Here is a 21726-nt window from a genome sequence, read left to right as displayed (position 1 = left end):
AATGCCATGAGCTCTGATTTTACTCACCAATCTCCTATGTGGCACCTTATCGAATGCCTTCTGAAAATCTAGGTACACAACATCTACTGGCTTACCCTCGTCTAACATCCTTGTTACACCCTCAAAAAACTCCAACAGATTAGTCAAGCATGATTTGCCCTTGGTAAATCCATGCTGGCTCGGCCTAATCCTATTTCTGCCATCTAGATGTGCCACTATTTCGTCCTTAATAATGGACTCAAGCATCTTCCCCACGACTGACGTTAGGCTAACAGGGCAATAGTTCTCCATTTTCTCCTTCCCTCCCTTCTTGAAAAGTGGGACAACATTAGCCACTCTCCAATCTTCAGGAACTGATCCTGAATCTAAGGAACATTGGAAAATGATTACCAATGCATCCGCAATTTCCTGAGCCACCTCTTTTAGAACCCTCGGATGCAGACCATCTGGACCCGGGGATTTATTAGCCTTCAGTCCTACCAGTCTACTCATCACAGTTTCTTTCCTAATGTCAATCTGTCTCAATTCCTCTGATATCTTATGACCCTGGCCCATCCATACATCTGGGAGATTGCTTGTGTCCTCCCTGGTGAAGACAGATCTAAAGTATGCATTAAATTCTGTTGCCATTTCCCTGTTTCCCATAACAATTTCTCCCAATTCATTCTTCAAGGGGCCAACATTGTTCTTAACTATCTTCTTTCTCTTCACATAGCTAAAAAAGCTTTTGCTATCCCCTTTTATATTCCTGGCTAGACTGAGCTCATACCTGATTTTTTTCTCTCCGTACTGCTTTTTTAGTTAAGAGCTGCTGTTCCTTAAAACTTTCCCAATCATCTGTATTCCCACTCATCTTAGCCCTGTCATACTCCTTTTTCTTTAATGCTATACAATCTCTGACTTCCTTTGTCAATCACTGTGGCCCCTTCCCCCTCTGAATCCTTCCTTCTCATTGGAATGAACTGCATTTGCATCTTTTGTATTATGCACAAGAATATCTGCCACTGCTGATCCACTGTCTTTCCTGCCAGGGCATCCGCCCATTTAACTTTGGCCAGCTCATCCCTCATGGCTCTGTAGTCTCCTTTATTTAATTGCAACACTGACACCTCTGATCTGCCCCTATCCCTCTCAAATTGTAGATAAAAACTTATCATGTTATGATCACTACTTCCTAATGGCTCCTTTACTTCAAGATCACTTATCAATTCCTGTTCATTACACATCACCAAGTCCAAAATAGCCTCGTTCCTGGTTGGCTCAAGCACAAGCTGTTCCAAAAATACATCCCTTAGACACTCCACAAACTCCCTATCCTGGGGTCCAGCACCTACCTGATTCTCCCAGTCTACCTGCATGTTGAAATCTCCCATAACGACTGCATTACCTTTAGCACATGCCAATGTTAACTCCCTAATCAACTTGTACCCAATATCCACGCTACTGTTTGGGGGCCTGTACACAACACCCATTAGGGTCTTTTTACCCTTACTGTTCCTCAGCTCAATCCAAACAGACTCTACTTCCCCTGTTCCCAAGTCACCTCTTGCTAAGGACTGAATCTCATTCCTCACCAACAGGGCCACCCCACCCCCTCTTCCCATATTTCTGTCTCTACGATAGCACGTATACCCTGGTACACTCAATTCCCAGGCCTGATCCCCTTGCAGCCATGTCTCCGTTATCCCAACAATATCGTAGTTCCCCATTTTCATCTGAGCTTCAAGCTCATCTGTCTTATTTCTGACACTACGCGCATTCAAGTATAGAATTCTGAGCCCATTCCTCCTCTCTTTGCTTAAAACACTGTCTACTGTACCTAACCCAGCTCCTTGAACTTCCATCGGGCAAATTGCACCCTGAATTTTGATGACCTTCTCAAGATCACCCAAACCTTGTACACATTTAACCCCATGCACCTTCTGACCAACCCTCTGGATCTGGATCCCTGCCCCCTGCACATCTAGTTTAAACCCCCCCGAGCAGCACTGGTAAATACTCCTGCAAGAATGTCAGTACCCCTCCGGGTATTATCATATTGCTTCCTCACGGCCTAGTGGTTGGGGACCACTGCTGTAGACATACCCCCTATTCTCTATATAGAGTTAAATAAGAACTATGGAATAAGCTTACCAGTTCTCGCCAAAGCCCTGTTTACATCACTGTCTGGTATGGAGGGGCTACTGCACAGGACCAAAAGAAGCTGCAGAATGTTGTAAATCTAGTCAGCTCCATCTTGGGTACTAGCCTACAAAGTACCCAGGACATCTTCAGGGAGCGGTGTCTCAGAAAGGCAGCATCCATTATTAAGGACATCCAGCACCAGGGCATGCCCTTTTCTCACTGTTACCATCAGGTAAGAGGGACAGAAGCCTGAAGGCACACACTCAGTGATTCAGGAACAGCTTCTTCCCCTCTGCCATCTGATTCCTAAATGGACATTGAAGCTTTGGACACTATCTCACTTTTTTTTTAAAAATATAAATATTTCTGTTTTTTGCACATTTTTTTAAGTCTATACAACACATGTAATTGATTTACTTGTTTATTTATTATTGTTTTATTTTATTTATTATTATTTCTCTCTCTCTCTGCTAGATTATGTAGTGCATTGAACTGCTGCTGCTAAGTTAACAAATTTCACGTCACATACCGGTGATAATAAACCTGATTATGATTCAGATGACTCTAATGACAACCGTTCCCACAATGACCACTCTGCTAGGCAGTACGTCTTGTATAGAGACTGGGTATCCTGTCAAAAATCTTTGTTGGACCTGTTATGAATGTGCCACAACTCTGAGGGGCCGAAGGGTACAAAGTAGCCCCCTCCTTTTTGAGAATCACAAGATTGCTATTAATTCGGGTCTGGAACCCAGGAAATGAGAGAGAGACATCCAGTATACACAGGGTTTGGAATGTGTCCTGGTCTCAGCAAGACGGAACCATTGATAACGGCTATTGTCTCTTGGAGACAGAATTGTGTATTGAGTACTGTACTATTCATTGAAGCCCTCAGGGGATGACCAAAGTGGGCTGGTTGAGGGATTGCATCATCCCAACCTGATTGACATCTGAGACCCCGTGAGTAAGGATAAAAGAGGGTCTAGGGAACAACCCCTTCAGACGCACCAGGAGAAACGCTAGAAATCCCGTGACAGCGTTTAATAGCGACAGCCAGTGGGGGGCTCGCGTGCGTCCTTTCCCTTGCCTGGGGTTGGGGCCTTACCACGGAAGAACTGCTTTAGCTAAAGGACCGGCTACACCAACGGAACTCTCGAAGGATCGAAATCATAAAAAGGAAAAGCTGGCAAGTTTCTAAAAATCTCTCTCGACTCCAACCAAAGGCTGCAGCCTGAATGAACTGAGTGACTTTTATATTTCCATCAGACAATACATTATCCCCTAGACAATGATAGAGCTTATTTCTTATTGATTATTATTATACCCGCACTTTAAGATTTAGTATTGACGACTTATATTATCTGTATGTTTGCATTGATATTATTTTTGTGTATTTTTACTAATAAATACTGTTAAAAATAGTACCATCAGACTTCAACGGACCTCTCTATCTTTGCTGGTAAGTGGCCCAGTTATGGGGTTCGTAACAGACCTGCATAGGAATGCTCCTATTGCATCTGCGCAGTACTCCAATCAACAACTCCTGTCAAAAAAGCTTGCTGCTTTTTCAAGCTTTTTGTCAGACTTGCACAGGAATGCTCTTGTTGCGTCTAGGCAGTACTCCAATCAACGACTTCCCTAGCCTGAGGAAATCATTAGTACTGTCCACCTTCTATACCTTTCATAATTTTAAATATTTCAATGAGGTCACCACTCATTCTCCTGCATTACAAGCAACAAGGACCCATCCTTGCCAACCACTCCCTATAACGCAGGCCCTCTGGTCCTGGCAACATCCTCAAAAATCTTTTCTGCACTCTTTCCACCTTAACTACGTACTTCCTGTTACATAGCACTCCCAAGTGCGGCCTCACAAATGACTTATACAACTGGAACATAATATCCCAAGTCCAATGCTCAATGGCATCTGGAAGAAAGTACAGGAATCTCAAGACTCACACCTCCAGGTTCAGGAACAGTTATTATACCTCAATCATCAGGAATCATCAGCGGTTACAGCCTTACTCACCCCATCACTGAACTTTTCCCACAACCTACGGACTCATTTTCAAGGACTCTTCATCTCATGTTTTCAAATCAAATTCAAATTATTGAACCGTACATAGAGCTGAACGAAAAAGTGCTCCTCTGGGGTCAAGGTGAAAATAAACACACCACATTCAAAATAGCGAGCAAAAAAAACATTGCAAAAAAAGCATTAAAAAATATAGAGCAACATGTCCTGCAAATTGATGGTATCGTTCCCACAGTGTGCAGGCACATGCAATCCAGCCTGTCATTCTGCTGATTGAATACTAGAGGGCAGCACCAATGGGAGAGGCTAGGCCCTAACCAAGCACGCAAACCAAGCTACAGCCTCTCCTCGCCCTGACTGCAACAGCAGGCAAGTCTGCGGCTTGAGGTCTTGTCCTTGCTGCGACTGAGGCCGCACAGCTCCACTGCTGTCTGTTGTACCACCAAACAAGGAAAAGAGGCTTACAGAATCCTACATTATCAATGTCCAACAGGGTCTTGCAATCACTAGAGAAACATCCAAGATAGTCACCCACAGTTACATTGAACACCACCTTTGCGCACCAAATCCAATGCTGTCCTATAGCAGGCAGCAACGCAGTCTGCACCCAGTCCAGCACCTCTGCCAATGAGCAGCTGACTGTTGGGGCAGACCTGCAGCAACCCAAGTTCTTGGAGTCCAGTATTGTCTTGCTATCATAAAAAAGATATTTAACAAAACACCTTTGGTTGGCCCCAAGAGGTCGCCGGAACACATCGCCATCTTATGGAAATCTTGATATTGTAGCGATGTACTACGTACAGAGCTAGAGACAACGTCACGCAGTCAGTAAGTCGTTTTGAGACTAGCTTATTCAAACTTCACGGCGCTGGCATTTAATCCCTAGCACCCACCCTCTCCGGGCGGAAATGACATCAGAGGTGAATTACCAAAGTTTCTCCCCGCGCACGGACTATTTGTGAGCCGGTTCGCCTGCACAGAGAGTGGGTTGCCACATAACCCCCCACCCCCCACCCCCAGAACCAGCGATACACCCCCCAATGTCCACAGTCTGGATCAGTCTCTGATCAGTCTCTGTTTGGGAGGTCTGCCTCTGCGCCCCAGTGCCTGAAACTCCAACGGCTGCGCCAAGTCCACATGGGCTGGTTTGCATCGGCCCACCGTGAAAACCTCCTCTTTCCCCCCAATGTCCAGAACGTACGTGGACCCGTTGTCCAAGACAATGGCGGGCTTCTGTGCCCCACCGCTGGCGGTAGAAACACCACTGTTCACTGTACTCCTCACTCCTGCCTTTGTGTTGTGTCCACCCCCCCCCACCCCCCGCCGGGCCTGGTCTGGTCTGCTGTTGGGCGCGTGGCCTGGTAATCTGACCGACAGACGCCGTGCTCTCCCTCTTGGCTTTCCACAGCACGTCTGCCCGGGCCGCCACCTTCCTGGGGTCACTGAAATCTGCGTCAGCCAGCAGCAGACGTATGTCCTCGGGCAGTTGCTCTTTGAATGCTTGCTCGAACATGAGGCAGGGCTTATGTCCGTCAGCCAGGGCCAGCATCTCGTTCATCAATGCTGACGACAGTCTGTCTCCCAAACCGTCCAGGTGAAGCAGGCGGGCACCCCACTCATGCCGTGAGAGGCCAAAGGTCCCAATGAGCAGCGCTTTGAATGCTTCATATTTGCCTTCTTCCGGGGACGACTGTATGAAATCCGCAACCTGGGCGGCCGCCTCCTGGTCAAGGGCGCTCACCACGTGATAGTAATGCGTGGAATCCGAGGATATCTGCTGAATCTGGAACTGGGCTTCTGCTTGGCTAAACAACACGCGTGGTCGCAGCGTCCAGAAAGTTGGCAGTTTTAGTGAAACTGCATGAACAGATGAAGAGTCGGTCATCTTTGGTCCAAATCCCATTTGGACCGTTGGGGTCACCAATGTAGCGATGCACTACATACAGAGCTAGAGATAATGACACGCAATTGGTAAGTCGTTTCGAGACTAGTTTATTCAAACTTTGCGGCGCTGGCATTTAATCCCTAGCGCCCGCCCTCTCCGGGCGGAAATGGCATCAGAGGTGCGTTGCCAAAGTCTCCCCCCGCGCGCTAGCTATTTGTGAGCCGGTTCGCCTGCGCAGAAAGTGGGTCGCCACAATATTTATAATTTTTTTTTGTATTTGCACATTTTGTTGTCTTTTGCACACTGGTTGTTTGTCCATCCTGTTTGGTGCAGACTTTCATCAATTCTATTGTGTACCTTGGGCTTACTGTGTACGTCCACAAGAAAATGAACCTTAGAGAATGTATATGGTGACATACGTGTACTTTGAACTTTGAGTAAAGCAGCAGACAGCACAGCGCAAAAGAGAAAAAACTTGCATTTATATACAACCTCATCTCCCACAAATCCAAAGGATCTGTGATATATTTAGCAACACTTTAATCATTTTGTACTCACCAGGCTCCATTTTTTTTCTGTTCTAATTGAGTTTTTTTCCTCTCTTGTAAAAGCAGTGTAATTTGTGTTTTTCTTGTGAATTCTGCTTATCTGATGCCATGTGTCTACTATGATGCTGTTGCAAGTAAGCTTTAATTGCACCTGTGCATATATGGACATTTTTATGACATTAAACTCAACTCTGATATTGAGAAAATTTCTGAAGCACGTGGGACATTAGCAAATATAGCCGAAGGGAGGCAGACCCACGGATTAGATCATCAAACAACAACACACGCAAAATGCTGGTGGAACACAGCAGGCCAGGCAGCATCTCTAGGGAGAAGCGCTGTCGACGTTTCGGGCCGAGACCCTTCGTCAGGACGAATCATCCCTTGCTCTGACAATTTAGTACCATAATCGTCTGGCGCAGCTTTTCAAAATACGTTATTAGATACGTGCACAGAAATTTGCTTTTAGACAATAGACAGTAGACAATAGGTGCAGAAGTAGACCATTCGGCCCCTCGAGTCTGCACCGCCATTCTGAGATCATGGCTGATCATTCACTATCAATACCCAGTCCCTGCCTTGTCCCCATATCCCTTGATTCCCCTATCCATCAGATATCTATCTAGCTCCTTCTTGAAAGCATCCCGAGAATTGGCCTCCACCGTCTTTCGAGGCAGTGCATTCCACACCTCCACAACTCTCTGGGAGAAGAAGTTTTTCCTCAACTCTGTTTTAAATAACTGACCTCTTATTCTCAATCCATGCCCTCTGGTACTGGACTCTCCCAACATCTGGAACATATTTCCTGCCTCAATCCTATCAAATCCTTTAATTATCTTAAACGTTTCAATCAGATCCCCTCTCAATCTCCTCAGTTCCAGTGTGTACAAGCCCAATCTCTCCAACCTCTCTACGTAAGACAGCCCTGCCATCCCAGGAATCAACCTAGTGAATCTACGCTGCACTTCCTCAATTGCCAGAATGTCCTTCCTTAAACCTGGAGACCAAAACTGTACACAATATTCCAGGTGTGGTCTCACCAGGGCCCTGTACAAATGCAAAAGGACATCCTTGCTCTTGTACTCAAGTCTAGTGCAGGTTTTTATGTTCTTTTACGTAGTCTAGTGTAGCCTTGTGCTGTCTAGTGCAGTTTTGTGTTTCATGTAGCATCAGGGTCCTGGAGGAATGGTGTTTCGTTTTTACTGTGTACTGTACCAGCAGCTTATGGTCAAAATTACTTGATATCTGCACGGTGGAATTGAATGTACTGGTGTAACTACATATTGCCCCTGGTAGGCCTGTATTTTTAAATATATAGATACACTAGTGAAGTTTAAGAGACTACTAGACGGGTATATGGAGGAATTTAAGGTGGAGGGTTATATGGAAGGCAGGGTTTGAGGGTTGGCACAACATTGTGGGCTGAAGGGCCTGTAATATGCTGTTTGTTACTATGTTACAGGATGTTAACATACAGGATATGTTACTATGTTCTATATCATTGGATAGCCCCATTTTCTGACGTGCTAACTCTTAACTAACAACTTTCAGCAAAGGAAACCCTGTTGTCATCTCAGCATCAGATTTACTATCATTGACATATTGCATGCCGTGAAATTTGTTGTTTAGCAGCAGCAGTACAGTACAATACATAAAATACGGGTGCCACAGTAGCATGGCAATCAGCACAACTCAGGGCGTCAAGAGTTCAAATCCAATGCCATCTGTAAGATGTCTGTCTGTCTCCCCACCCCCCACCCCGTGGAAACCATGGTTTTCTCTGGGTGCTCAGGTTTCCTCCCACAGTTCAAAGACAACTCAGTTGGTAGGTTAATTGGTAATTATGAATTGTTCCAGGATTAGGCTAGGGTTAAATCAGGGGTTGCAGGGTGGCACAGCTCGATAAATAAACACACTTTACAATTAACGATAAATAAATAGTGTAAAAGATGAATAGCGAGGTAGTTTTCATGGGTTCATGGACCATTCAGAAAGCTCATTGTGGAGGGGAAGAAGCTGTTCCTAAACCCTGGGGAGGATCTGCATACAGCCAGGGCAAACTACAATTAACATTTCACATTTATTATGTACTCTGACCCCCTTCTTAACTATAGCAAGACAGTGAAGTTTGATAGATTTATTTAGAAATGCTGTTGTTGCAGAATAATTTGGTCAACTTGTACTCCCAAGAGTTTGTGAAGGGTAGGCTTACACTCCTACAGACAGATTTATTACCCCCTCACCAGTAAACAAGATTCCTGGCAAAGAGAGCACGATTGTGGAATCACTCCTTATATTAAATGAATTATGAAAATAATTCACTGCACTTCAAAATGTAGCGGTTAGCAAAACTCTTTATAGTGCTAGTGATTGGGGTTCACTTCCTGCCACTGTTTGCACGGAGTTTGTACATTCTCCCCATGACTGTGTGGGATTTCTCCAGTTGCTCTGGTCTCCTTCAACATTTCAAAGACGTACAGGTTAGTGTTAGTGAATTGTGGGCATGCTATACTGGCACTGGAATGTGTGGTGTCAATTGTGGGCTGCTCCCAGCACATCCTCGTTTTCTGTTGGTCATTGATGCACACAATGCAGTTCATTGTGTGTTTCAATGTACAGTATATGTGATGTGTAAATCTTATCAAAATCGTAACCTTTTGTGGCAGAGTATCACGGTGTTATGATTCAACTGCATCAGCAGGTGCATTTGCAGTCAGCACTTACCTTTGTGAAGAGAATACTGATGTTATTCCCATTGGAACTACACTTCACCGATGTGATGCTCCCCAAATTAGGGATGTGCTCAGCCAGGTTCTTCGTGTTGCTATGAGGCTTTGCTTCCCTGTGGAAGAGAGGGATTTTCAGTTCAGGGTATCCTCGAGCTCCTTTGAGGTCCTTTGAGGTCTACAGACAACAGCACAGCACATCAACTTGCCCAAGATGGAAACTTCACTCACCCCAATATGAACCGTTTTGACAACCTGTGCAATCTTTTCACTCACCCCATCACCAAACTGTTCTTACAACCTGTGTATGCGTTTCAATCACCCCGACACTGAACTATTCCCACACCTATGGTCTCTTTTTAAAGGACTCTTCTTCTCATGTTTGCAATATTTGTTGCTTGCTTATTTATTTATTTATTATTTTGTTTCTTTGTATATACTGTCAATGGCCACGGGAAAATGAATCTCAGGGTTTATATGGTGACATTTACATAACTTCAATAATAAATTCTACTTTGAACCTTGAAGTAGCACAGAGAGAAGTTGGGAAAGTTGGATCAGCCCAATCTTAATTGAATGGTACAGTAGGCTCCAAGGGCCAAATCATCCACTCCTTTCTTTTTATAGTTTAGTTACAGGGCTCCATTTACCAAGTAGGTTTAACATTCACCTACACCACATATTACGAGATGCAGCAGACAAATCAAAAGTTAGAGAGTTTAGGGAATACCTGCCTCTTTAAACTGTTTTCAGCCTTCCCCTGCTTTAGGAACTGTCCAAGTCAGACTGCTTGAATCCTAGATCCAAAACTTGTAGTAATTTTGGGTTAAAGTGACAATAGAAATATTGAGCCAATGATCAGTATTCAAACAATGGAAGAAGCTCTCTGTACTAAACCCACTTTATCTATTTCTCTTATCTTATACACCTCTTCCTCAGTGATTTGATCGAGGCATGACTATGCAAGCACATGGATGTCAGCGAGTTTGACCGACAGGAAGGATTTAAAAGAAGACAGCTTTATAGAGCAGGCGCGGGAATAGAGGGAGACAAGAGTAGGAGAGCTTTGGTTCAACGGGGCTTTGGTGATAACAGTTTGAAGTAACTGTGAGGAATAGGAAGTATATATCTGTGAGGCCAGTGTTCTGTACTGGGTGTCAGATGTGGGATGTCTGGGAGACTCCTAGCCTCCCAGATGGTCACATCTGTGCCAGGTGTGTTGAACTGCCCCTCCTTAGGGACTGGATTAGTCAACTAAAGATGCAGCTTGATGACCTTCGTCTGGTCACGGAAAGTGAGGAGATGATACGGAGGAGCTATAGACAAGTAGTCACACTGGGGCCTCAGGAGACAGCTAAGTGGGTAACAGTCAGGAGAGGGAAGGGCAAGAGTCAAATACTAGAGAGTATCCCTGTGGCTGTCCTCCTTAACAATAAGTACTCCTGTTTGAATACTGTTGGGGCAACGACCTACCTGGGGAAAATAAACAGTGGCACAGAGTCTGGCCCTGTGGCTCAGAAGGGTAGGGAAAGAAACAGGAAGACAGCAGTAATAGAGGACTCTATAGTTAGGGGGGCAAACAGGTGATTCTGTGGATGCAGGAAAGAAACACAGATGGTAGTTTACCTCCTAGGTGCCAGGGTCTGGGATGTTTCTGATCACGTCCACGATATCTTGAAGTGGGAAGGTGAACAGCTAGAGGTCATGGTACATATTGATACCAACAATATAGGTATGAAAAGGGAGCAAGTCCTGAAAACAGACTACAGGAAGTTAGGAAGGAAGATGAGTGGCAGGACCTCAAAGCTTGTAATCTCCGGATTGCTACCTATGCCACACAACAGTGAGTATAGGAATAGAGTGAGGTAGAGGATAAATGTGTGGCTGAGGGATTGGAGCAGGGGGTAGGGATTCAGATTTCTGAATCTCTTTTGGAGCAGGTGTGACCACACAATAGTAACAGGGACATTGAGGAGCAGATAGGGAGACAGATTTTGGAAAGTTGTAATAATAACAGGAAAGTTGTACTAGGAGATCTTAATTTCCCAAATATTGTTGGCATCTTCCTAGAACAAGGGGTTTAGATGGGGTGGAGTTTCTTAGTTGTGTTCAGGAAGGTTTCTTGACACAATTATGTAGAGAAGCCTACAAGAGGAGAGGCTGTACTTGATCTGGCATTGGGAAATGAACCTAGTCAGAGGTCAGGTCTCTCAGTGGGAGAGCATTTTGGAGACGGAGATCATAATTCGATCTCCTTTACCACTGCATTGGAGAGGGATAGTAACAAACAAGTTAGAAAAGCATTTAATTGGAGTAAAGGGAAATATGAAGCTATCAGGCAGGAACTTGAAATATAAATTGGGAACAGATGTTCACAGGGAATTGTGCGGCAGAAATATAGCAAATGCTCAGGGGATATTTGTGTGACATTCTGCATAGATATGTTCCAACGAGACAGGAAAAGGATGGTAGGATACAGGAACCGTGGTGTACAAAGGCTGTTGAAAATCTAGTCAAGAAGAAATGCTTATGAAAGGTTCAAAAAAATAAGGTAATGATAGAGATCTAGAAAATTATAAGGCTAGCAGGAAGGAGCTTAAGAATGAAATTAGGAGAGTAAGAAGGGGCCATGAAAAGGCCTGGGCGAGCAGGATTAAGGAAAATCCCAAGGCATTCTACAAGTATGTGAAGAGCAAGGGGATAAGACGTGAAAGAATAGGACCGATCAAATGTGACAGTAGAAAAGTGTGTATGGAACCGGAGGATATAGCAAAAGGTATTTGATGAATACTTTGCTTCAGTATTCACTATGGAAAAGGATCTTGGCAATTGTAGGGATGACTTACAGCAGACAAAAGCTTGAGCACATAAACATTAAGAAAGAGGATGTGCTGGAATTTTGGAAAGCATCAAGTTGGATAAGTCTTTGGGATCGGATGAAAAATACCTCAAGCTACTGTGGGAGGCAAGGGAGGAGATTGCTGAACCTCTAGCAATGATCTTTGCATCATCAATGGGGATGGGAGAGGTTCCAGAGGATTGGAAGGTTGCAGATATTGTTCCCTTATTCAAGAAAGGGAGTAGAGATAGCCCAGGAAATTATAGACCATTTGAGTCTTACTTCAGTGGCAGGTAAGTTGATGGAGAAGATCCTGGGAGCCAGGATTTTTGAACACTTGGAGAGGCATAATATGATTGGGAATAGTCAGCATGGCTTTGTCAAAGGCAGGTCGTGCCTTACGAGCCTGACTAAATTTTTGAGGATGTGACTAAACACATTGATGAAGGAAGCGCAGTAGATGTAGTGTATATGGATTTCAGCAAGGCATTTGATAAGGTACCCATGCAAGGCTTATTGAGAAAGTAAGGAGGCATGGGATCCAATGGGACATTGCTTTGTGGATCCAAAATTGGCTTGCCCACAGAAGGCAAAGAGTGGTTGTAGATTGGTCATATTCTGCATGGAGGTCAATCACCAGTGGTATGACTCAGGGATCTGTTCTGGGACCCCTTCTCTTCATGATTTTTATAAATGACCTGGATGAGGAAGTGGAAGGATGGGTTAGTAAGTTTGCTGATGACACAAAGGTTGGGGGTGTTGTGGATAGTGTGGAGGGCTGTCAGAGGTTACAGTGGGACATCGATAGGATGCAAACCTGGGCTGAGAAGTGGCAGATTGAGTTCAACCCAGATAAGTGTGAGGTGTTTCATTTTGGTAGATCAAATATGATGGCAGAATATAGTATTAATGGTAAGACTCTTGGCAGTGTAGAGGATCAGAGGGATCTTGAGTTCCGAGTCCATAGGACACTCAAAGCTGCTGCACATGTTGACTGTGTGGTTAAGGCGGCATACTGTGCACTGGCCTTCATCAACCGTGGGATTGAGTTTAACAGCCGAGAGGTCATGTTACAGCTATATAGGACTCAGGTCAGACCCCACTTGGAGCACTGTGCCCAGTTCTGGTCACCTCACTACAGGAAGGATGTGGAAACTATAGAAAGGGTGCAGAGGAGATTTATAAGGATGTTGCCTGAATTGGGGAGCATGCCCTATGAGAATATGCTGAATGAACTTAGCCTTTTTCCTTTGGAGCACTGGAGGATGAGAGGAGACCTGATAGAGGTATATAGATGATGAGAGACATTGATTATGTGGATAGTCAGAGGCTTTTTCCCAAGGTTGAAATGGATAGCAAAAGAGGACACATTTTTAATGTGCCTAGAAGTAGGTACAGAGAAGATGTCAGGGGTAAGTTGCTGTTTTTTTTAAAAACGCAGAGAGTGGTCAGTGCGTGGAATGGGCTACCAGCAATGGTGGTGGAGGCGGGTACAATAGGGTCTTTTAAGAGACTCCCAGATAAGTACATGGAGCTTAGAAAAATAGAGGGCTATGGGTAACCCTAGGTGTGAGTGGCCTCCGTTGGTCGTGGTCGACAATGGGTACTGCGCCTCTGGTAGTCGAGCAGCGTCGACTGTGGCTATTGAGGCCGATCCTGGAACGGCAGGCTCTGCCACAGTTACTGCATGTGTAGGGCATTGTGGGATTGTTGTCCGCTGTGCTCCCTGTTTAGCTCTCCACTCCTCAAACTGACTCAGGATCACTCTTTCACCTTGCTCTAGGTGTTGCTGAAGAGGACCTCGCCATTTGTTGCGGTCATCTGCCGTATCCTCCCAGCACTCTGTGTTGATTTTTAAGGCTTTCATGTCATGCTTGCAGAGGTAGGTCCTTGAAGCAAAGCTTGGGTCTACCAACATTCTTCTTGCCTGTTGCTAGTTCTCCGTAGAAGATGTCCTTTGGCAGTCTACCATCCTTCATACAATGGACTTGCCCAGCCAGCGCAGTCTGCGTTGTCCTAAAAGCGTGAACATTATGGGAAGTCCAGCACAGGAGAGGACCTCAGAGTTTGGGACTTTGTCTGTCCAGGTGATGCCAAGGATGGGGCGAAGGCTGTGCAGGTGAAAACTATTGAGTTTCCTCTCCTGCTTGGAGTAGATGGTCCAAGTCTCACTACCATACAGGAGGGTGCTGATAACGCATGCATTGTACAAGGCAGCCTTGGTCTTTGTAGCGAGTTTCAGATTCTCCCAGACCTGTGAGGAGAGTCGAGCAAGGTTTGATGTTGCTTTGCCAATACGCCTATTGATTTCAGCATCGAAGGAGAGTGTGACGCTGATGGTCAACCCCAAGTATGTGAACTTGTGGACCACTTCTAGATCGTAATTGTCAATGGTAATGACTGGTGTCCCCACTACGTACTGGGCAAGGACATTTGTTTTCTTTAGGCTGATGGTAAGCCAGAAGTTCTTACATGCCTTACAGAAGCAGTCCATGAGAGTTTGTAGTTGCTGTTTGGTGTGCGAGGTTATAGCAGCAACATCGGCAAAGAGCATGTCACGCGTTAAGATCTTTCACACCTTTGTTCTTCATCTCAGGCACGCAGGGTTGAACAGCTGCCCATCAGACCTGGTGTGCATGTAAATGCCTTCTGTCGACGTCCCAAACACGTGTTTTATCAGCATAAAGAAGATGCCAAATAATGTTGGAGCCAACACGCATCCTTGTTTGACTCCACTACGAATAGCGAAGGGTTCTGATGAGCTGCCATTGTACTGAACAGTAGCCCTCATGTCATCATGGAATGACTTGATGATACTTTGGAGTTTTGGGGGACAGCCGATCTTGAGGAGAATCTGAAAGAGCCCATCCCTGCTGACAAGGTCGAATGCCTTGGTCAAATCGATGAAAGAGACATAGAGGGGTTTCTGTTGTTCCTTGCACTTCTCCTGGAGTTGACAGTGAGAAAATCATGTAGACAGTTGACCTCCTTGCGCGAAAACCACATTGGGACTCAGAGTAGACTTGCTCTGCCAGTGTTTGTAGACGTGCCAGAGTTACACAAGCAAAGACTTTGCCAACAATGCTCAGAGGAAGGTACCCCTGTAGTTGTTGCAGTCGCTCCCATCACCCTTGTTCTTGTACAAACTGACGATTTTGGAGTTGCGCATATCCTGTAGTACTGCTCCTTCCTTCCAACACTGACGGAGGACCTTGTGTAAAGGTTGGAGAAGTGAGCTCTTGTAGTGTTTGATCAAGTCTGGAGGAATCCCTTCATTGCCAGGAGCTTTCCCTGGGGCCAGACTGTCCATTGCCTTGCTGAGGTCCTCAATGGTTGGTACGGAGTCAAGTTCATCCATGACTAGTAGACAATCGATGGCATCAATGACTGAGCTAACAACAACATTTCCCCTCGAGTAGAGCTCAGAGTAATATATTTGCAAAATAAGTACATGTTCAGCACAGCATCATGGGCCGAAGGGCCTGTATTGTGCTGTAGGTTTTCTATGTTTCCACCAAGTCACATCTCATCTTCCTTCACTCCAAAAAGAAAACTCCTAGCTCACTCAACCTTTCTTCATAAGACATGGTCTCTAGTCCAGACAGCGTCCTGGTGAATCTCCTCTACACACTCTCTAAAGCTTCCGCATCCTTCCTATAATGAGGTAACCAGAATAGAACACAATATTGCAAGTGTGGTCTAACCAGGTTTATAGAGTTTCATGCAACATTACCTCATGGTTCTTGAACTCAATCCCCTGAATAATGAAGGCCACCACACCATACACCTTCTTAATCACCCTATCAACTTGTGTAGCAACTCTGAATGATCTACGGACATGTACCTCCACACTGCTTAGTTATTGCCAGTGCTTCCTTCACGAGGTTGAACAGTGAGTCCCACAAATGCTGTAGACACAAACAGCATTCCAACTAAGTTCCATTGCATGACGATAAGGAAAAGAAAACTGCTGCATATGCAATGCCTTTCATGACCTCAGGATGTCCTAAAGCTCTTTTTACAGCCAACTAACAACAAACAAAATAAATTATACAGCCTAGATTATGGTCTCATAATAGAGTAGAATGCAAACCCATAACTGGCCTACATCAAAGGCAAATGTACTACCCACTGAGACAGAGCAGGAGCTGAAGTACTGAATGTTTAGTCTTTCAATTGTTTTTGTGCTCTGGTGTGTGTATGTTAGAGATTGTTTACAAAGACCATGACCCTCATAGCTGCTGTATCTTTACAACATCTCCAATGTAACCAGAACAACTCGAGACTATAAACAGAAAGGAAGTGAGAGCCTGTGAATTCTGATAACTGTTTTTGACCTTGCTTCATTGGGTAGCCTTCTATTTCAGACCTACTCCCTGTGTACAATGATTTACATCAACAGCACAAGAAATCTTTGCACGGTGTTTCTGTGCACAGTAACCACAGAAATGTGGTCTGAGTAACAGGAGTTGAAGTTAAATCAGGCACATAATTAAATAAAATATTTTTTAAAAAAGAAATAATTTTAAGACAAACATAACAGACCAAATATTGCATTACATCTGTAGCACTTAGCAGCTAATGGGTTCTAATTCAAAGTTCAAAGTAAATTTATTATCAAAGTACATATATGTCACCATATGTATCTGCAGATGAGGCAGACAGGGGATGTATAAGGTAACGTTGAAGGAGATACAGCCCTGGCATTTGTCTAATTATATATTTCATCCAATGAGAACAACGTCCATAGCTACTGGATAGATGTGCAAACGGTGATTAGTTAAAGATGGGTTAGAGGGGGTAATGTAATCATGATAGGGGACAGTATAGTTAAGGGAACGGACACACTTCACTTTGATAGAGCATAGAACATTACAACGTAGTACTGACACTTCAGTCCACGAATGCGTGTTGACTCTTTATCCTATTCTAAAATCATCTAACCTTTCCCTCTGACTGACCCCTCCATATGCCCAAGAGATTCTAAAATGCTCCCTGAACTATCTGCTTCATCACCACCCTGGCAGAGTGTTCCAAGCACTTAGCACACTCTGTGTAAAAACAAAACAACCCTGATATTCCCCCCCACACACACTTTCCTCCAATCACCTTAAAAATAATACCCCACTGTATTAGCTATTTCTGCCCTGAAGAAAATATCCACATGATCTCTGATTCTGATCCTCTTGTACATTTTATCATGAGCCCATGTCCAGATTACATGCCTGCTCAGTATCACGTTTAAGGACATTTCCACAAGGCTGGAAAGGAACTTGTGGAGCAGGTGGGGGAAAGGTCTGGTTGATTCACGTGGCAACCGATTGATTAGACGGGAAAAGGGGGTTCTGCTGAAGGAATACAAACAGTAAGGATCGAAATGACAGATTACATCTGAACCATATACTAATTAGATTAGCAACACACGTAAAATGCTGGAGGAACTCTGCAAGCCAGGCAGCATCTATGAAGAGTGAACAGTCGACATTTTGGACCAAGACCCTGATGAAAGGTCTCGGCCCAAAACGTTGACTGTTTACTCTTTTCCATACAGGCTACCTAGCCTGCTGAGTTCTTCTAGCATTTTGTGTGTGTTGCTTTGGATTCCCAGTGTCTGCAAATTTTGTGTTTGTGATTCAGCTAATTAGAGTAGATCAGTTTATTGTCATATACACCAGACGGTAATGAAATTCCTATTGATTTATTTAGCAAAACAACATGGTGTCAGCCCTTCCAGTTGCACCGCCCCACCAACCCACAACCCTGATTAACTCTCATCTAGTCATGGGACAATTTACAATGACCAGTTCACCCACCCGTCTTGTGACTGTGAGAGGAAACAGAAGCACCAGGAGAAAACACACACATTCCACAGGGAGAATGTTCAGAGGCTCCTTACAGAATGGTGCTGGAGTTAAGCTGCTCTGAGCTGTAATAGCGTTGCACTAACTGGTACGCTGTCTTATCAGTATGGCACTTACGGAATAAACTTATTTTAAAACAAATTCACTTATTTTCAACAGTACTTCACACACTTGTCCATTGTTCAAAATCACAGCCAGCTCAACATAAGGACATGACCCCATGTGAGGTTTTAAAAATTAATTCCACTGAGTTTAATTCCAGTCAGGATTGTGTACAATACCTGCGGGAAAGATCGAAGACCTTTACATGAGCTTTGTCTGTCCCCACGACCAGGAAGTTCCCACAGGTCTGAAGATGACATGGGTTTCCCTCTGTCTCACTGAACACAAGCAGCTGCTTAATTGTACCCTGAAACAAAGAATACACTCAGAATGGCTGGTAAATAGCAAAAGGTAGCAAAGATCACAGATCCCATTCATTCTTTATTATTTCTATTTATTTACAGATACAGCATGAAACAGGCCCTTCCAGCCCAATAAGCTGCACCGTCTAGCAACCCACCGGTTTAACCCTAGCCTAATCAGATGACAATTTACAATGACCATTTAACCTACCAACCAAGTACATCTTTGGACCATGGGAGGAAACCGGAGCACCTGGAGAAAACCTATGTGGTTACAGGGAGAACATAGAAACTCCTTTCAGACGGCACCTGAATTGAACTCTGAACCCCAGAATACCCTGAGTTTTAATAACCGTTAGGCTATCACGGTGCTCTTTTATTGAGTTGATAATCTGAACTGCAAGAGTCTTTCTTAACCAAGCATTTTCTTCTACCCAAACTCTGATCTGGATATTTCCTTGCAACATTAGTTTATTACCTTTCTTTTGGTGTTTTTACATTTGTACCATCCATCCCAAACCCCAACATGCTCATCGTCCTATAGCACCAGTGGGGATTTTTTGTAAAATCTCTTCCCTGCCCTGACCTGGGGTAGAACATCACTCTGGGCACTACAGGAACATAGCAACTAGTGCGACACTATTACAATTCGGGGTGTCGAAGTTCGGAGATCAATTCTGACGTGACTTTTATGACTCGAGCATTCTTTTTACTTTACCCGTGCACAAGGAGAACAGCATGGCCTGTCAACTACACTGTTCTGAAGCTAGAACAGAAAAATGCTATTCTTTTTACAAAGGATTGACATATCAGTTATGGTTATTGACCATTGGTAAATTGCATATATTTGAATTCCTCGCTTGCAGGATCAATTGCCATTCACAATACAACTGTTAAAAGTCAATTGAAGCTTCAAGCAGACAGTTGATGACATTTTGAAGTTAGTAAAGAATCCGGCACCCACTATTGTGTAAGGGGGCACTATGTTTGAGGAAGATCTTTCTGGAAAAGTCTCACTATAGAGGCCTCACTCATCCAACTTGCATACACACTGCCACAGTCACCCTGCACATCTCCTCTGTAGTAAGCAGGGGTGTCTCTGGCAGTCTGGCTCACTTCAATATAACTGCCCAGGTTATCCTTGCCTGGACGTTCTCTTTAACCCTTGCCTTATTGCGACTTCCACATCACATTGTAAAGACTTGCTGGTTAGGGCTAGCAAGTTGTGGGCATGCCATGTTTCTGGGAGGGGGGGTGCAGGAGGTGGCAGAGCGAGGGTGTGAAGAGTGAATTAACTTATTTATAGTGATATTTTGGTTTCTATGCTAAATGTGATACGTTTTGTTGGTGCACCATAGTCCGGAGGAATATTGCTTTGTTTGGTTGTATTTATGTATAGTCAGATGTCAATGGACTTGAACTTGTGTCAGATTCTCACCCTTCCTGCAGTTGCTCCTGCTCCTACTGCAACCAATTCACAGAAAGCAACAAAGATGAAGAATTCTCTTGTCTCTGCTTTGTCCTCCATGTAACATAATGAAGCACAATCACTAGGGGATCTCCAGCAGGAGGCCAACTTAAATACATCTCAACCAGATTTAATGTCCCTGTTGTTCTGCAGCATCAGTACAGTGCAATCAATATATAAAAACATTTACTATAAGTTTCAATAAGAAATGGGTTGGACAGTGGTGTAGTGGCATCAGCATTTGACTCCAAGGTGGACAGTCCTGAGTTCAAACCCGGCTGGGCCCTAACCTAGGCAACAGCAATATCTGTGTGGAAGGAAGGCCTGGCAATCTACTTCCATATCTTGCCACAAAAACCCTATGGACAACTACACTATACATAGAGTCACCATGAGTCGACGGCGAGAGAGAAGGAGAGAAGCTGTTCCTAACATTTTTAATATGCGTCTTCAGACTCCTCCCTGATGGTGGTAATGAGAAGAGGGCATGTCCTGAATGGTGGTGGTCCTTAATGATTAATGCTGCCTTTTTGAGGCATTGCCTTTTGGAGGTGTCCTCAATAGCGGGGAGGTCAATACCCACGCTGGAGCTGGCTAAGTTTACAACCATCTACAACTTTTTCTGATCCCATGCTTTCATACCAGGAGGTGATATAACCAGTTAGAATGCTCTCCATGGTACATCTGCAGAAACGTGTTCATCTTTGGTGACATATCAAATTCTCTCAAACTCCTCATGCAACAGAGCTACTGGTAAGCCTTCTTCGCTTCAGTATGTTGGGCCCAAGATGCTGACACCCAGGAACTTGAAGCTATTTGTCAACTGCAGGATGAAGCTGTTGGCAGTGCAGGTAACCCTTGGTTGTTCATGCTCCTCCAACAGAAATAGGGGAACGAGTTTCTGACAACTGGCTATTCCCCTTATCTTGTGAAATAAATATATCATTGTTGGAGCAAGGTTGATGCTCAACATATTAAGCCACATATTTTATAAAAATATTTCTAATTTGTTTAATTATTAGCATTACAGCACGCAGAGGAAACCCACATGCAAGCAGGAAGGAATGTATAAACTTGCTTACAGAAGACGTGGAAATGAACTCTAAACTCTGATGCCCAAACTGTAATAGCATCATGCTAATTGCTACTCTACTGTGGTGCTGTGGAAATGGTAGTAAGTATTACCTGTTATTAAACTGGAAAGTACAAAGCCTTTGAAGCAGCTGGTGAAGATGTTTTCAGTGCTGGGATTCTGGCACATGGTGAAGAGTGGTGAGTGATGGCACTATTAGCACTGTAGTGAACAAGAATTCTTTGTGTGTGTAACAGTGTGCAAAACACCACTAACTATTCAAACGCAAAAGTTTTTTTTTGTATTTGCACAGATTGTTGTCTTTTCCACGAGGGTTGTTGCTCTGTCTTTGGTTTTTCATTGATTCCATTTTGTTTCTTTGTACTTACTGTGAACGCTTGCAAGAAAATTAATCTCTGAGTTGCTTACGGTGACACGTATATGCACTTCAATAATAAATTTACTTTGAACTTTGAAGTTTATGGTCATACACACAGGTACATATAAACACAGATGCAATATTTTCAAACTCAAACAGAGAAATTTGCTGGTAATTGAAAGAGGCCAGTTTAGAAAGACAAAATCAATGCTAGACATATAGCCAGGTACTGAACTGCTGTGCTGCCAATCAAAAGACAAACCTGAAAACATGAAATAAAAACAGATAAAAATTTCGATGAAGAGGCATCGACTGTTTCTCACTGCAGGGTTCCTGTCTCAGCCGCATGGTCTGTCCAGCATTTTCTTCTCCAAGTATGAAAGCT

The 21726-nt window shown here is 44.1% G+C and overlaps 1 protein-coding gene across 1 annotated transcript in view; it reads right to left on the bottom strand.

Moving 5' to 3' along the window:
* ift140 (intraflagellar transport 140 homolog (Chlamydomonas)) overlaps positions 1 to 21726 on the bottom strand; it is a 218852-nt gene that overhangs the window by 149070 nt on the left and 48056 nt on the right. The window contains exons 13-14 of the mRNA XM_059978862.1: positions 18300 to 18427; positions 9317 to 9434 (exon numbers count right to left, since the gene is read on the bottom strand). Coding sequence (XP_059834845.1) covers positions 9317 to 9434; positions 18300 to 18427 — 246 coding nt within the window. The remainder of the gene's footprint in view (positions 1 to 9316; positions 9435 to 18299; positions 18428 to 21726) is intronic.

This window comes from Hypanus sabinus, chromosome 9 (assembly GCF_030144855.1).
Source record: "Hypanus sabinus isolate sHypSab1 chromosome 9, sHypSab1.hap1, whole genome shotgun sequence".
In the NCBI taxonomy this organism is placed as follows: Eukaryota; Metazoa; Chordata; class Chondrichthyes; order Myliobatiformes; family Dasyatidae; genus Hypanus; species Hypanus sabinus.
Note: the sequence above shows the minus strand (reverse complement) of the source record. Positions and strands in the feature narration are given on the sequence as shown.